We start from the raw sequence: 17,136 nt of genomic DNA on the forward strand, positions 1-17,136 counted from the left end.
ACAACAACAAAAAAACACTTGTATGAGATCCATCAATCAACTTTAATGTATTAGTTTATGTTTCTCTGGCATGTCCACTTAATTGGGGCACTGGCTGAAAAAGAAAAGAAAAGTGGAAGAACATGAAAAAAAGTGCAAAACATAAAAAACAGGAAGCAATGTGGGTTGAAGATCCACAAAAGCCTAGTCTTATCAGTCCACTGAGGGTGGAGAAGCTGGTGTGCTGGAAGAGATGAAGGAGACATTCTTGAATGTGATCCCAAGAATGATGATGAGGAGGAGAGAGAGAGAGAGAGAGATATACACGCAATAAGATATACATATAGAATAGTGCCAATGCTGCTTTTTCCCCCAAGGGTGTGATGGGGAATCTGATCGCAGTGCCATGAGGGTCAGGACCTGAGAGGGTGACAGACGCTGTCAAAATAAGAGTCTAGTCTCACACTTCATCGCACACAAAGTCAAAATAGCCACCATGGCAAGTACACAGTAATACACACACCCAACGTTTATACATATAACACATTGTACTGTAGCTGTCAGGGTTTAAGGTGTAACGCCCTGCTCTCTTCCGAGAACAGATCTTGTTCAGGGGTTCTTCAATAGTAGTCGTCCAGGGAAGAGTGATTGTCAACTGAAACTTTTTCAGCTATTCTGGTGATGTGAACCGCTGATCCTTTGGTCACAAGCTTATATGCTTTACAATTAACTTTTCTTAAAGCATTCTTTTTTCTTTTCTTTTTAAATGTTCCGCTTTATCGGAGTCCCTGAGAGTGTGAGAGGGAATGAAGCTGCATACCAGCCAAGGATGTGACCACATTACACAGCAACAAAGGCCACGGAAGGAGCGCCAACATCGCTTTAGATTTATTGAGAGACATATCTTGCCAGCAACTCATATGAATGCATTAGCATGAATTACATCCGCTGATATTACGCCTATAGCAGTGCAATACACTGACCTTGTGTGGCCTCAAAGCCCATCTGATTCTAATCACAAGCTCTCTTTGTTAGAGCCGGTTTCAATTCATATTAGTCCAGAAACACAGGATACGAGGGAAACAAGGAGTAAAGAGAGGAAAGGTAATTGAAGAGAGTAATGGTCCATGTCACAGTTCCTTGATTCACATCATTTATTTTACAAGATATCATGATTGCTTTTGTGTCACTGAAATACAAAAACAGCACCCTGTCAACATCTCAGAAAAAGTACGAACTAATTAAAAAGAGAATATTGGGCGCCCGGATAGCTCAGTTGGTAGAGCGGGCGCCCACATATAGAGGTTTACTCCTTGACACAGCGGGCCCGGGGTTCAACTCTGATCTGTGGCCCTTTGCTGCATGTCATTCCCCTCTCCCCTTTCATGTCTTCAGCTGTCCCATCAATAAAGGCCTAAAAATGCCCCAAAAAATAAATTATAATAATAATAAAAAAAAAGAACATTCCGTGGAAGATCTGCCTTTGGCTACCTGATCCCTTTTGAAAGTATGGCCGTAATCTGATTCAATATTCGGAACAAAGCAAAATACTATTTTCAAATAATGAGATAAAAAGCAGTGAAACACAATCACGCAAAAAAAAAAAAGACTTCAAAAAAACACACGTACACACACCGGAGGAGAATTAAAGCCAATCTGGCAGAAAGACAAAAGAGGAGGGATAGTTAATCCTTAGGGTAAATATTTAACAAGCTCAGCAATTATAGCGAGGGCAGAGACCTAACATGGAAGAGAAGAGAATTACAGCCTGCTGACTGTCACACACACACACACACACACGGCTAAACAAACAACATAGCCTGTAGGCTATGAACTGATGATGTGGATTTTTAAAATTTTTATTATTATTTTTATTTTTTCTGAAGGGGCCTCTGGACTTGTGGCCCATTTTTTCAACTGGAGATAACTGTGGCAGCAGCATCACTACATACTAATTATAAAGTGCAGTATATGTCCACTGAAGTCAGCTTTTAAGTTTAACTTATAATAGTCTGAGTCTGAACACCTAGAAAAGGTTCTCGGCCATGGGGATTGTGAATTAAAATTTTCTTATGTCCAAATATATTTACATGTCAGGCAGCCTTGCAAAAATGTATTTTTTATCATACAACAGTGGATATTTGCACCATTACTGGCAGACACAACATAATTCTATTTAAAAAAATGTAAATTCAAAGTTATGAATATATAATTCTAATAATAAGTGATTATATATATATATATATAATATATATATATTTTTTTTCAGTTTGGGGGGCATGAGATAGCACATAGAGTCCTCTCAGGTCAGGTATCTTATTGTGCCCGTATCACATGACAGCTGAATCTCATAAAATATATGATGAATAAGGGAAACTAGCTCAAGTGAATCACTGTCTGATGTCGCTTTTTATTTACACACACACACAGACACACACACACACACACACACACATATACAGACGCAGGCATGCAGACACAGCCTAGGGGTATATTTGCATAAAGTACATAGGTACATACTGTTCACTGTACTCCACCCTTGAGCAGTCACGCAACAGAGACAACCAGTAGAATCTCAGTGTGCTAATCACAACTAACTGAGCTGGACATCAGTCAAGACTCAGTAGTAACTTCACACAGTCCACCCAGTGGACAAAAAGCAGAACTGCATCTGTATGAGTAGAAATGGATTCAGTTCTTCTCTATGAAACAGTTAATAAATTAAACTTAAGACTGCAGGTTCCGTGGTTTCATAGCATGTTTTCAGTTAAAGACTCAGTGTTCAAAGAAGGAAAAGTGATGATTATGACCGTTCCAAACCACAGGAAGGATGTGGATACTCTATGTACTTGTTGCTCATCTTAGATTTATCTGGAAGAGCCCTGGCCACACTCTGTTTATATATCAGTGGAAAACTACAAAGTGACTGTGAGAGTCAAGTGAGTTTGACCAAAGAGAGGGAGGGCAGAGATTGCAGATGTATACAGGACCTAATCCCTCATGTTCCACTCTGATTAATCTCATTAGTGTAGCATCAAAAGCCAGCTAAGCTGGTCACTACTGCCACTGATAACAAGGCATCCAGCAGAGGTGGAGAAAAACAAATAGAGGCTTTGGCATTAACGCATGTCCAAAAGAGTTCAGAACAGATCCCTGATGAATGCCACCTTTACAGTTAATATTAGTGCCTAAAATCCTACTGCTACTTTGGAAGGTGAGCACAGAAGACACTGTTAGACAATATAAAAGTAACATCACCGCTCAATTACAACACACCTTTCAACACTTTTAGCAGTTTCTCTCTCACACACACACACACACACACACACACACACACACACACACACACACACACACACACACACCGACTCAACCTTCTCCATTTATCCTATAGACAGATGTCCTTTGCAGCTCTTGCCCCACTGGGAAAGGCCCCACTGGTAACGCTTATTAGCACCTGTACTGTTACTTTGCATGATGGCTTAATGAACATTCAGGTTAAACAAGTAAGTGTGTGTGTGTGTGTGTGTGTGTGTGTGTGTGTGTGTGTGTGTGTGTGTGTGTGTGTGTGTGTGTGTGTGTGTGTGTGTGTGTGTGTGGTAAAGTTGCAGCATGCAGTCCCTCTACTTTATTACAAGCATTTTCCCTGGCAAGACAGAGGGAAGATGATTATTCTTTCTTCTTTATATAAAAAAAAACTACCCCTTGCCTCAGAGCTGTCGCATCCAGCTGTGCCAGTAGCCTCTGAGTAGATAAGGCAGCCGCCGAGGCTGCCGGCAATGAAATACGTTATGAAGCGGCCCATGAATATTTGAAGTGAATTGTGGAGCAACACAAGGAGTAGAAGGGAGGCATTCAGTGGATGGCGGGAGGGTGGGAAAACACGAATGTGTCTCAACATACCTTTTAATTACACGTGACTAAAAGACACAAAGGGAAAGAACAAATGGCTCATATATCTACAGTGATGCTATCACAGACAATGTGTCCATCTCTCATGAGCTCAACTCATGGAGCCTATAGGGATTCTTACCTGTTCAGCACAAGGGTCTGACTAATCTAGTTTGGGGATACGGAAGATTTTTCCATCTTCTAAAAGACAATATTTTTGAAATTATATAGAATATCTTTAAAGTGACGATTTCCAAAATATTACAAAATAGTATCCATGTTTATTTTCTACTGAAAACAATATTACTACTTCTGGGGCTATTACTACTATAAATACACATTATGACTGCTACTAATAATATCAATATTTATATAGCATCTTATCTTAGAATCAATTTGTTAGAGGGTCGGTTTTATAATAAATATGTATCACAGGTGGACACAACATTGACCTATACGCCAGTTTACAGCAGCAGACATCCCATTATTGACCCTGTATATCAACTCCGCAACTCCCTATTAACTCAGAGACAAAGTCACACACACACACACACACACACACACACACACACACACACACACACACACACACACACACACTCATTATATAAATCCAATACCACCTGACACTACAAATACTGTCTTTCGGCCTCCTTTACCTTGGAAGAAGCTCTTGACGCGGAGGTAGGAAACTGCAAGGCGCAGCACGGACAGCTTGTCCAGCTTGGAGATGACATCCGCGGGGAACGGCAGCAGGCTGGCCAGCCGGTCCAGCTCAGCATTCAGCCTGTCTCTGTGCCGCTTGGACGGGTTGGTTTTCTCATTGGCAGCAGACGGCTTCCTGATGATGAGACGGACAGCGGGGAGCGATGGGGTTAAATGGGTATCAGGACGTGCGTGTGTGTGTGGATGGACTTGTTTCAATCAGAAGTCACGCATTAAGCTGTAAAATAAGAATGGTTTGAGCCAATTGGTCCCCAGTAAATCATGTGTTTTAGTTGGGACGTATTTGACTCCACTGAGAACCTCCTCAACAGGCAGTAAATGATCAGCAGCACACAGAAAAGGACTTAAATCTCATCCACACTACATGAACACTGTTTTTTTTTTATTAAGCTGACATGCTCAGGTTGCCCTGATGGTCTAAAACTACGATGTTATAATTATTAGTGATATACTCACTGCTACATTCTAAACTCTGGATAAGATCCTGTATTTAATGTATATTACCACAAAAAACTTTCAAACACTCATATCAAGTCAGTCCCTTGGGAAAAAGTAGAGCAATGGCTGACTCACGAGACTGTTTATTGTGTGACTACATAGGTATGGATTTCTTTTCTAGAAATAGTTTCTAAATAGATATCTAAGTATAAGTTACTCCTTATAATGACATCAATCATGTTTTGTCTGACTCTGGTTAAGTATGGCAAGCAGTGCCCCATGCCAACCCGAGCAGAGACATACGGCCAAATAAACCTCACTCTGCACAAGTCTCTCTTTCTTTAAACTGTATTTCCTTCTGCCTCAGCCTTCCGCAGTACACAATGCAACACCCAGATTTGTGTTTCCTCCAATGACGAGTCGGTTTATTTGGCAGTAAGATTCTTCACAAGACAAAACAAATGAGTTTAATTTAAGTTTGGTTTCCCTCCCTGCAGACTATTGTTCCACGCTGACATAAATCTTGCAGGTTCACATTAAAGTAATATATCTGTATTTACCTAAATCCACTTTGGCTGCTCTTCTTAGCAACTCCCGATATTAAAGGCATGGATATATTGCACTATCCTCCTCAGTGCCGCACAGCATGTAAAATGCTCCTTAGGCACAGAGTTATTTGTGTATTTTAGTATAGGGGTACCACAGCATTACCAGTTAAGCATGATCCGCATATGTAATGGTCAGCTCCAATTTCCACAACTGAGAGTTTCTGATCATCTCTACAGACACAAAATACTTTTACATGAATTTTTGGACTCATATACACATATTCTCCACACAAGTTACCTTTGGAAAATATACAAAGAAAACCATCCGAATGTCGGGGTTTTATCAGATTATTCAGATAATATAAAGTTAACTTCACTTGTGCTTTCAACAATATTTATGAGGAACTAAAGGTGCCGAAATAGCATCATTATTTCAATATTAAACAAAGATAACCAATGGAGGCACTGAATTATAACTCAAAGTCCTAAAATATCTAGTGGCATAACTAGCAGACTAGAATTTTCAAAAGTATATTTCTGTCGAGTGCACAGGCAGTATTGATTTGATGTGGCAAAGACTTCCTTTCAGATGAGCAGCGAAGGCAGTGCAAAACATGAAAACTTTATAAATGCCACAGGCCTTGTTAAATTACCACTTCCCTCTTCAACATCTTATATAACCATACCATTCACTATTCATGACATCAGCTGACAAGATGGCCCCAAAAACAACTGTCCTCTACATCGAAAACTATGGTCATCTAAAACACAGTCATCCAAACACACACACACACACACACACACACACACACACACACACACACACAACTGCGGGTAAAGACATGTGCATGCAAAGTTTAAAACATATACTCTATGCTCAATGTTATTCCACTGACAATATTTAGGGATCAAGAGAGATGCAATTACTTATACACACTTCTAATATCAGGCTATAATGAGTAGTAAGAGGCTTATAATAAAATAACCACGTTATAATGAGTGCTATTATAGTATGTTTGCAATATCAATGCTAGACTGCTTATGTGATTATAACATGTTATGTGCTACAATCATACTAAAACTGGCAGCCAATGCCAACTAAAGCTTATGCCGTTATATTCGCATATTATGGTGTTGTGGCTCTGTTACTTCCTGTGATTGATTGTAATTTTAGCTACTTTTTTAATACCAATGATCATAAGGTTGAGCGTGAAGTCCCCTTTGCATGTTAGCAGGGTAGCAAAATGTGTAAGCATCAATTCAACAAAATATCACATGTTCAACAGCGCTCCTTAACTGTTTTTGGACGGGCTTCCTCCTCTTTCTGCCCGCATACATGCAGTCTCCCGGAGGGATCATGATTTCGCGCTCTGTGGAGGTAACAGGTGCGCTGCAGGATGAGATAGAGAGGACGTTAACTTCAATATGGCTGGAGAGAGAAACTTAACACATGTAAGACGGTGAGCATTCAGACTGGTTGTTGCACATTATGTCATTTAAAGTCATTCCTTGAGGTGAAATACTAGTGAATCCCTCAAATGAAAGCAAAAATAATTCTAATTGAGCTCCAAATTAATTAGCAACGCATTAAGCAAGCGCTGTGGCATATAGGCTGTGAAAGCTTGACAGCCCACTTTGCCAATATTCACAAAACACAAAGGTGTACAACTTATCGAATCAATAGTTAGAAAACCGCAGAAGACATGCAGGATCCCTAAAAATAAACAACGCATTTAATGGTTTTAAGACAACAACAAACAATTAAATCACGAAACAACGTCAAAGAATAAAAGCACTGACCCAAAATCCCTGGGGGTATCAGTTAATTCCAGTATAGTGATGGCTGTGGAGACACATTCACTTAAAGTGCAGCAAAGTGATGCTTCTCTCTGGGTGCACCGACTCGGTAATGCCAAATGATCCAAGGGAAATCAAATAAATCGTAGAGGTCCTGTGTGAGCTCCGATCTGATGTTTTCATCAGCTTTGCACTGCTCGGGGCAGATGTTGGCTGATGCTTTATACCCAATTGAGTCGCCTTCACTTCCTCGCGTTTCAGGTGGCGGATTCCTCTGAATGACATGTCGAGCCCTTCGCACGCAACTCTCTGCCTCACAAACAGCGCAAGCGCACACACAGACACACACATACACACATTACACACACACACACACACACGCGCGCGCGCGAAGCTTAGTATATGCCGCTTTCATGTACTGTCTGCTTATGTGAAGCTTTCAATTAATATAGATGACATATTTAGCGTATATGTGGCAATTGCTTTAGTATGCTATACTCTAATAACAAAAACTGCACGATATTTTGTTCTCACTGTGGCCATTGTTCATTTTTGCATTCTTTGGTACTAGGCAACATTAAGACATGTCTATCTTACAAGCACTGTCTCTTTATTCTGTGGTTACAGCCTTTGTTTGGCTCACTAAAATGCATTTTAAAATAAAAGGCCACCGACCATACCATATTGTAGCCTTTTAGTGTGCTACCTGGATTAAATCATGTCTATTTTCGACTTAAATACGTGTTAGTGCGTGTCTAGTTTGTATATTTACGAGGAGTACCTGAAAGTAGCAGTAGCCCAACCCGTCCCGAGCCTGCAGCCGCGCGCAGCGCACACACAGACACACACGCGCGCGCGCATTCTGTGAACAGCGCGAGGGGAGGGATCACACGCGAAGGGCAGCAGAAGCACAAATCTCCAGATTCACACCGAGGCTATCCGCGGTCGACAGCACTCGCGGACCGGAGGGTTTTGCTACAGCGGCGGCCCCTTAAAGATAAACACACATTTAACAACGAACGCTGCTGTACTTGAATATAATACCGCGCTGGACGGGACTGGGCTTCTTTGAACGCATGCTGAATTCAGTGGATGTAGCTTTCAGAATCAAGTTGGGTCTCTGGGACAGATTTGGCAGCAGCGTCAAACTCGGTACAGATGCCGGGTTTACAACAAATTAGATTATGCCTTCAAAACAAAAGCATTACTGTCACGGATCTAACAGCCTACCCAATGTAGCGGGCCGGGTTCATCTGTAGAGTCTCTGGAGTAAAACTGTGACACCACTGTGAGTGTGACTTGGTCTAATCAAAGTCGTAGTAGTCGACCTATTCCTTTACCCCAATGCTAAGATGATTCTAAACTGAAGATATATGAAATTGTAAAATAAAGAGTGCATGCCATGTCAAACCAGGTATATTTAAAATATGTTTCACAGATAATAATAATAATAATATTTTTTCTCCAAATGAATAATCATCACAACTGCTTTTCAGTATAGGCTGCCTTTAGTTTTGTAAAAGTATGAATTGTATTCTTTGACTTTTAATTGTTCCTTTTGTTTTTATGGTTGCTTGTTAAACTCTAAACGAATGACGTATGCCACTGAAATATGCTGTGTCTCGTCACTGAAAGAACAGGAATGGTGTGAGAATATATCATATGCACAGGATGTAGTTGGTATGACAGTCTACTGCACTGCGCCCTAGTGTTCAAATGCATGCACTACAAGCAGTCAAGTCAAGTACACCACTTGAGCACACATTGCTTATTGTGTATTTATGTGGAGTAAATCATGCAAGCTTATGACTAAGATACACTTTCCATCTTTAAATAGGTATGACATGTAGAGCAGAAAGCCCTTGGTGATGTTGTGCCACATGTGATCACACTTACAACTATAGAAATAGGAAAATACCCTTAAGGGTGGTGGTGGTAATGATGGGGATGATTGTTTATGAATGAATGTGCATTTCTTTATTTGCTGGTTGCATTATCTGATTGCCCAACAAAATGAATACATATTAAATGACATGACAAAGGCAAATACATTGTGGCTGTTATACTTTCTCTTTAGAATAGAGCAAATTGAAACAAATGAAAACAATAAGAGTAACCTATACTTATATAATAATATAATAATACTACAGACAATAATATCTAGAAGGGCTGCTATAGAAAATGGTCAACTGTATGGTCAATTTCTCGTAATTACAAGTATTCATTTAACTTACATTAAATCCAGTTCTGAACATGTTCAGCATTGCAGTTTTACCTACTGCATTAAGCACATTTTTAAAGTTGATCTTATCTTAACCCTGTGAAAACCGAGCCATTTCTGAGCATTTTTTTCTCCTGTCACATGATCCTCACTGGGGGCAAATTTTTCTCTCTATCTGCAAGTCTGCAAATCTCAAAGTAACAAGCACAACCACAGCCAGAAGCAGGAATAGCTCCTAAATGTCTTTTGAGCAGTATAACACAGTTATAATGGTATGAAATATATATATATATATATATATATAAAAAGGAAAAACATCAGTTCAATTTCTTTGATCATTTATTTTTAAGCAAATGCAAAGCCTGGATGATTTAAAAAAAAATGTTTCCTTAATTCTATTGATCACATACTGCACATATCATTATATTACAATGAATACAACACAATTGTGAATGCCCCTCCCAGCGGTGCTTAAAAGAAACCATATTGCACACATCGGTATATCACATAAAAACAATTCATCATATACAGTACCAGTCAGAAGTTTGGACACAATTTCTCATTCATTTGAAAAGGAGGTCATTTGTTGTGACAGGTGGAGCTGGGGATCTGAAGAGGTCCTAATGTCCTGTTAGCACTATCAGTGGCAGCCATTAAAGCTACAGGGAGCTTTAGTATCAATGCAAATCCACTGGCAGCACTATCCAAGCTGCCTTCCCGATTAGCCTATAGGCTTAAAACTCTGCTAACGCTGCTGGGAGGGACCTTTGCACGCAAGCCTGTGTGTGCGTGAGTGCATGTCTGCATCCACCGCGTGTATGTGTGCTTGCAGCAGGTGTGTGTGCATGTGTGGTTTAACACACATTTTAGAATAATGACCACAGAGCCAAATAGGACTTACTGGAAGCCATCTGCCAGCTGCAATAGTGTGTCTTTCATTGATTAAGATGTCTGTGTTAGCGTCAGCATGGGATTTCATGGGACGTGCTGAGCTGTGACATGACAAGTCTGATTCTAATGGACATTCATAATTGATAGGATGGTCGATATCGGAAGGATATTATTCAAACATAACTAACAGAAAGTACAGCTAACCATTTTTACATGCACACAAATACGTGGATGTACGTCAGCAACCTTGTTATCAGTGGGGGAATGTAACTAAGTACATTTACTCAAGTACTGTACTTAAGTACAAATTTCAGGTGCTTGTACTTTACTTGAGTTTTATTTTTTTTCATGCCACTTTCTACTTCTCCTCCACTAAATTTCAGAGCGAAATATTGTACTTTTTACTCCACTCACTTAATCTGACAGCTGTAGTTACTAATATAGTTACTTTACAAATTAAGGTTGTTGCGCACAAAATGCATGTAGCTTATGAAATTGCTGTTTCATTATAAATTTAACTACCCAACATTATAACGGCCTAAAAGTCCAGCTGACACTTGGTTGAGTGACAGAACAGTTTGGATCGTTTCCAGTTTCTAAAATGTGAGGATTTTTCTGCATTGAGTACTTTTACTTTTAATGCTTTTTATTTGTATTTATTTTTTTAAGATCATTTTTTGGTCATTTTAGGCCTTCATTTTTACAGGACCGCTGAAGACACGAAAGGGGAGAGAGAGGGGGGAATGACATGCAGCAAAGGGCCGCTGCGTCGAAGAGTAAACCTCTATGGGCGCGCGCTCTACCAGGTGAGCTCCCCAGGCGCCCACTTTTAATACTTTAAGTACATTTTTCGGATGATACTAACATACTTTTAGTTAAAGTAACATTTTCAATTTGCATCAAGGCAGGACAGGGTATTTTTTACAGTGTGGTATTAGTACTTTTACTTAAGTAAAGGATCTGAATACCGTTTGTCAGAAAAACATCTAGAGGAAATATGATGGAATTTAAGATGTTGGTCAAATGTTTTGCCCATTTCTAACAACGGGTGGGCCCAACGGAGGTGATGACCTCACCCACAGATGACTCTGAAGTCAGAAAGCAGGAGGAGAGCTTACAGTCCGGTAAACACTGCTGCAAAGCAGGAATGCTGTTGTCAGGATTTGTGGAGCCAGAGTGTAATCCATGACAGCAGAAAATAGTTAATGGACATGAAGCAGCTCAAGAGGCCCTGTTAGGTCAAACAGGACACATGTTCTGACCCTTCTATTGCAGCACACACACACACACACACACACACACACACACACACACACACACACACACACACACACACACACACACACACACACACACACACACACACACACACACACACACACACACACACATATTCCATCATACCAAAAAAACTGTTTGAATCTACTTACTTTCACAAATGCTGGAACCCACTGACCCTAACGTGTTTAATACCACATTTGGACGGATTTAATTTTTTGGGGACAATGAGTAGATCCGTTTTTGAAGACTATGAAACTGAAATCCAGGATGCAATGAGACAATAAAGTTGAAAGACACAGAGTGGAACTATTACAGAATGTAGAAATGCACGACTTATCGTCTTGGGAAGTATCTCAGGTGTGAGTATAGATCTCATGAATGATTCAGGAATACACAACTGTAAAAGAAAATTGGAGACACAGAACAGCTCATAACGAAACATTGAAAAGAATTTCAATATTGTTAGGAATTCAAAAGAGTGCACCTATCTTCAAGGAAATGGTAACGTGCCAGAGTCAAAAAAACGAGAAGCCAAATGTGACACACCATTGTGTGTGTACACTCCTGGAAGCAAATCAAGTAGCAAAGGAACCGTGACACTTTAAAATACAATTGCTCAGACTGAATTCCACTGTATGATAGGTGGCATTGTGATACTTCTTCTATAATAATATTAATAATAACTTTTATTTACATAGCGCCTTTCATGAAAGCCAAGGACACTCATTTACACTCTGGATGATGTGGAATGAGGTGTGACTTAAAAAATACATGCGTCAAGCAGGTAACTGGATGGTCATCAAATCAATATTCCACAGATTTTTTCTGATCATATTAGCAGTTTTTCATCCCATTCTATCTTACAGTGACATCACAGACGGCGCAGTTGTTTTGAGCAAATAAGGGTTACATTTTAAACTCGGGCTTTCCTGTCACGTGTTAGTCCCTGAATCAAGAGCTGTGTCAATCGGTTTAAGAGAGAAGGGATAATCTTTTGTTGACATTTGGATTTGGATTTTTTTTTTTTTTTTAAGGTCATTTTATGGTCAGAAGAAGGTTCAGATGGAAGGTTGTCTTTGTTCTGTGCGCTCTATATTCGTTCGGCTCCATCCTGTTTCTGTGGATCTGTTTCTATCAGTGTGTGTGAGTGTGAGGTACACCAAAACAGAGAGGGGGACAAAGGGACGGTGAAAGGGCCACGGCGTTGCGTAACACCCGGGATGCTGGGAAATCCTCGGAGCAAATGAGTCACTTTTGCGAGGATGAATGTTGACAGTGGAATGTAAAATCAGGCAGCCACCGTTTGTTTGGATATACAGTACAGGCCAAAAGTTTGGACACACCTTCTCATTCAATGTGTTTCTTTATTTTCATGACTATTTGCATTGTAGATTCTCACTGAAGGCATCACAACTATGAATGAATGAACACATATGGAATTATGTACTTAACAAAAAAGTGTGAAATAACTGAAAACATGTCTTATATTTTAGATTCTTCAAAGTAGCCACCCTTTTTTGATAACTCTGCAAACCCTTGGTGTTCTCTCAATGAGCTTCATGAGGTAGTCACCTGAAATGGTTTTACCTTCACAGGTGTGCTTTGTCAGGGTTAATTAGTGGGATTATTTCCCTTATTAATAAAAAAAGCAAAGGGTGGCTACTTTGAAGAATCTAAAATATAAGACATGTTTTCAGTTATTTCACACTTTTTTGTTAAGTACATAATTCCATATGTGTTCATTCATAGTTTTGATGCCTTCAGTGAGAATCTACAATGTAAATAGTCATGAAAATAAAAAGGAAACGCATTGAATGAGAAGGTGTGTCCAAACTTTTGGCCTGTACTGTATATAATATGCAAGGCTATGTGCACGCTGGTTATTGGATGTACTTTAGCTTTAATGAACAATGTTTAAAATGTGAACAGTTTGATGGATGTGTTAAAAGTGTTTAAAGTGAAAGCTCCTGAGGGTTCAATCCTGCAAAAATCCCTGTTACCCACTAAATCACAGTCTGAGAGGCCGAGCATCACGGGACACACACACACACACACACACGCGTGGCGTGCGTGCGCACGCTGTAGTAAAGCCATTGCCCTAGGTGATGCACATCCAAAAAACCGCATTGGCTTGTACAGCCAGAGGCCAATGGCCACAGAGCGAATTTCATGGTAATGGCACCCAAGCTTTTTGGGAAGACTACCGAACGCTGGGAAAATCCTCTATATCTGGCAACTTAGGCAAAATACCATCACAATTCATTACTTAAAAGGGGCTGTACTCGACATTCAGAACATTAATATTGTTAAGATATAGTGAAGGAAGGGCGTCCTGAGCAGAGGATGAAGTCACACTCCCTCTGTGTGTGTTGTAACCCGAGCTCCTCTGGTCTTTGTTTTGACAGCCGGTTAGTGGGTGTGAATAAACGCAGGTATTTCACGTACTGGGGAATGGTGTGTGAGAGCCGTGTGGAGGCAAGCCGAGGCTCCTGTTTTTTTCAGAATTTTCGAAGTACGGCCCCTTCAATTGTAAAATTTAGTTTTTCTTTTAACAGGTGAAATACATTGGGGGAGAGTTTACTTGTTTCCAAGGAAAATTGATCATGGGAGTCAATTTCCATAATCAACCTTGTACTAGGATAATGTCACTTGCTCCAATGCTATATAAACAGATGAAATGGCTTTTACATTGGCAGATGTTTAGCTGACCTTAGGTAAAGGATCTAAAGCAACATGCTTTTCAAGGTTTTGCAGCACATTTGTGAATTTTGTCAAATATCCCTTAACATTTGACAGTGCAGACAGTATTGACAATTGTATACATTTTCTAATGATGATTACATTAAGACTAACTGCTCCTTAGTATACATGTCCTATAAACCACCTAGGTTTAGTTTTGACTCAGGCTGTCCTACAGTATTTACTGCTATAGGGAAGCAAAGGGAATGAAGATCGGAAAACTGGCACTTAGTGAAAATGTATCTCTTGTGGGGATCTTAACCTAGGCTTTAAGTCAGACAGACTTGGGTTCTTTTAGTCAGCCCGTTTTACCACAGACAGGAGACCACTTTCAGCCCCTAAGGGGTTTAAGGCTTGGCTAAGGCTGTCATAGGGATCTTACCAGGAGCAGGGGTAGTTAAAAAAATATTTAATCATTAAAGAAATCGTCTTTCTGAGTCAGTATCTACATCGCTGATTTTATGACCTCTATAATGCACCCATGATCTATGTCCGTTGTTCTTCACTACTGCATGACTACTGTATTGACAGTTACATACACTATTATTACATGTAATTCAATCCAATCAAAACCGTATGTGAATGAAATCAATTGGGAGGAAATTGAATGAGTCACTCTGTTTGCAGCCCGCATGCCACAGTGATGTTAATATATTCCAAATGTTTTTTTTTTTTTTTTTTTTTTACAGCTCACAGATGACATCTGAACACTCGATCTGCCACAGACCTGGAGAGGAAAGCTTTCCTACACTGAGTGATGCTTTTCATTAAACTCTACAGGAACCCTGTCGCCTGCCTGTCGGGCCAGTCTATATCCAGGTCATCAGTAATGATTTCAACAACGCCAGTGTGATGCTATTCGGTCATGTTTGAGGATGGCCTGTGTTTCTAAACTTTGGTGAAAGTGGTTGGAAGCACTCAACCAACACATTTTTCAGATGATCTTGATCTGACAGTAGCTTCAAAATACAAAAAACAAAACACTACAGCCAACATGGACAATGGTTCCTTCCTTTGACACACTGAGCTCCTTTCTCCTCTCTCTTTCCATCTGCGTGCGTCCATGTCCCAGAAATGCTTGTTACTAACCTAGCTCTGGGGAGCTTATTCCCCCGGAGCCCGTTTTTTAGAAAACGTTTTTTGTCGGCCAGCAGTTTTCCTTGGATTAGGGTGGCACCTAAATCATGGTTGCAGCTGTCGCCGTGGTCCTGCTCCGCGCCCTGCTATGCCCCGCCACACCCTGCTACGGTCTGCAGTGCCCTGCTACGCCCTGCTACATCATGCTACACCCTGTAACGCCCTGCTACACCATTAACTACTAAAACTACTATTTCCATTATCTTTATTGTGACTGTTAATCGCCACCGTTCATCACACCCCCAACCAGCATCGTCAGACACCGCCTACCAAGAGCCTGGGTCTGTCTGAGGTTTCTCCCTAAAAGGACGTTTTTCCTCGCCACTGTCACACTAAATGCTTGCTCTTGTGGGAATCACTTGAATTGTTGGGTCTTTGTAAATTATGGAGTGTGGTCTAGACCTACTCTATCTGTAAAGTGTCTTGAGCTAACTCTTATGATTTGATACTATAAATAAAATTGAACTGAATTGAATTGTCTACACTAAACATGTATTTCTTTACTGTAAAGCCCCCCCTCCCCCACCACATACACTCAAAAACGTGTTTTACTTGTTGTACTTTTCTTGGATGTTTGAGCTTCACTGTGTACGTACGAGCATTGTTTTGTGACATCATAAACTTGGAAGCCAATCACGGTCCAGTATCTAACTTACACAAGTGTGATGTGGAAACCTCCAATGCAGATACACCAAGAACAGATTTTTTTAGTAGTGTCGTTCTGAAATAAATAAAAGAAAATTGCATATTTATAGTTTCAACTAGGGCTGGGTTAAAATAACTGATAAAATCGATCATTGTTTGAGTGTTCTGATATCGATTTAAAAAATCCAGAAATTGATATTTTAATATACACCTTTCCACCATGGACGCATAACCCACCACAAACCTTTTTGGGGGTCAATTCTTAATGTAAACATTGACCTGGTGCTTTATAAAAAAATATTCAAGGGTTGCTTCTTGCTTGTACAATTTACAGCATACGTTCTCTGAGAATTTCATTTATATATCTAAGCAAAATTGGTATTGTAACTGAAATTTCCCCTAACCTAACTGATGTAATCAAATCGGGATCTTGTGAATCGGAAATGAATCGATTTGGGAAATCATTCACATACCCAGCCCTAGTTTCAACAACCGTAAGTAACACTAAAACTAGGGCTGGGCAATATATCAATATTATATTGATATCGATATGAGACTAGATATGGTCTTAAATTTTGGACATCGTAATATCGTGATATGACACAAGTGTCGTCTTTTCCTGGTTTTAAAGGCTACATTACAGTAAAGTGATGTCATTTTCCGAACACACCAGACTGTTCTATTATTTGCCTTTACCCACATAGTTATTATATCAACATAACTGGTGATTATTTATCAAAAATCTCATTGTGTGCATATTTTGTGAAAGCACCAATTGTCAACCCTACAATATCGCCACAATATCGATATCGAGGTATTTGGTCAAAAATATCGGGATATTTG

The 17,136-nt window shown here is 39.9% G+C and overlaps 1 protein-coding gene and 1 long non-coding RNA gene across 2 annotated transcripts in view; one reads left to right on the forward strand and one right to left on the reverse strand.

Moving 5' to 3' along the window:
* Positions 1-7,720, reverse strand: part of LOC120552041 — a 73,213-nt gene extending 65,493 nt beyond the window's left edge. The window contains exons 1-3 of the mRNA XM_039789686.1: positions 7,383-7,720; positions 6,880-6,972; positions 4,530-4,711 (exon numbers count right to left, since the gene is read on the reverse strand). Coding sequence (XP_039645620.1) covers positions 4,530-4,711; positions 6,880-6,941 — 244 coding nt within the window. The 5' untranslated portion in view covers positions 6,942-6,972; positions 7,383-7,720. The remainder of the gene's footprint in view (positions 1-4,529; positions 4,712-6,879; positions 6,973-7,382) is intronic.
* A 549-nt stretch (positions 7,721-8,269) lies between these two features.
* On the forward strand, positions 8,270-15,952 carry LOC120552042. Its single transcript, XR_005637956.1, has 3 exons — positions 8,270-8,667; positions 11,182-11,297; positions 15,201-15,952. It is a non-coding gene; the product is annotated as an uncharacterized LOC120552042 (long non-coding RNA).
* The last annotated feature ends 1,184 nt before the right edge of the window (positions 15,953-17,136 follow it).

Source organism: Perca fluviatilis, chromosome 22, assembly GCF_010015445.1.
Source record: "Perca fluviatilis chromosome 22, GENO_Pfluv_1.0, whole genome shotgun sequence".
Taxonomy (NCBI): Eukaryota; Metazoa; Chordata; class Actinopteri; order Perciformes; family Percidae; genus Perca; species Perca fluviatilis.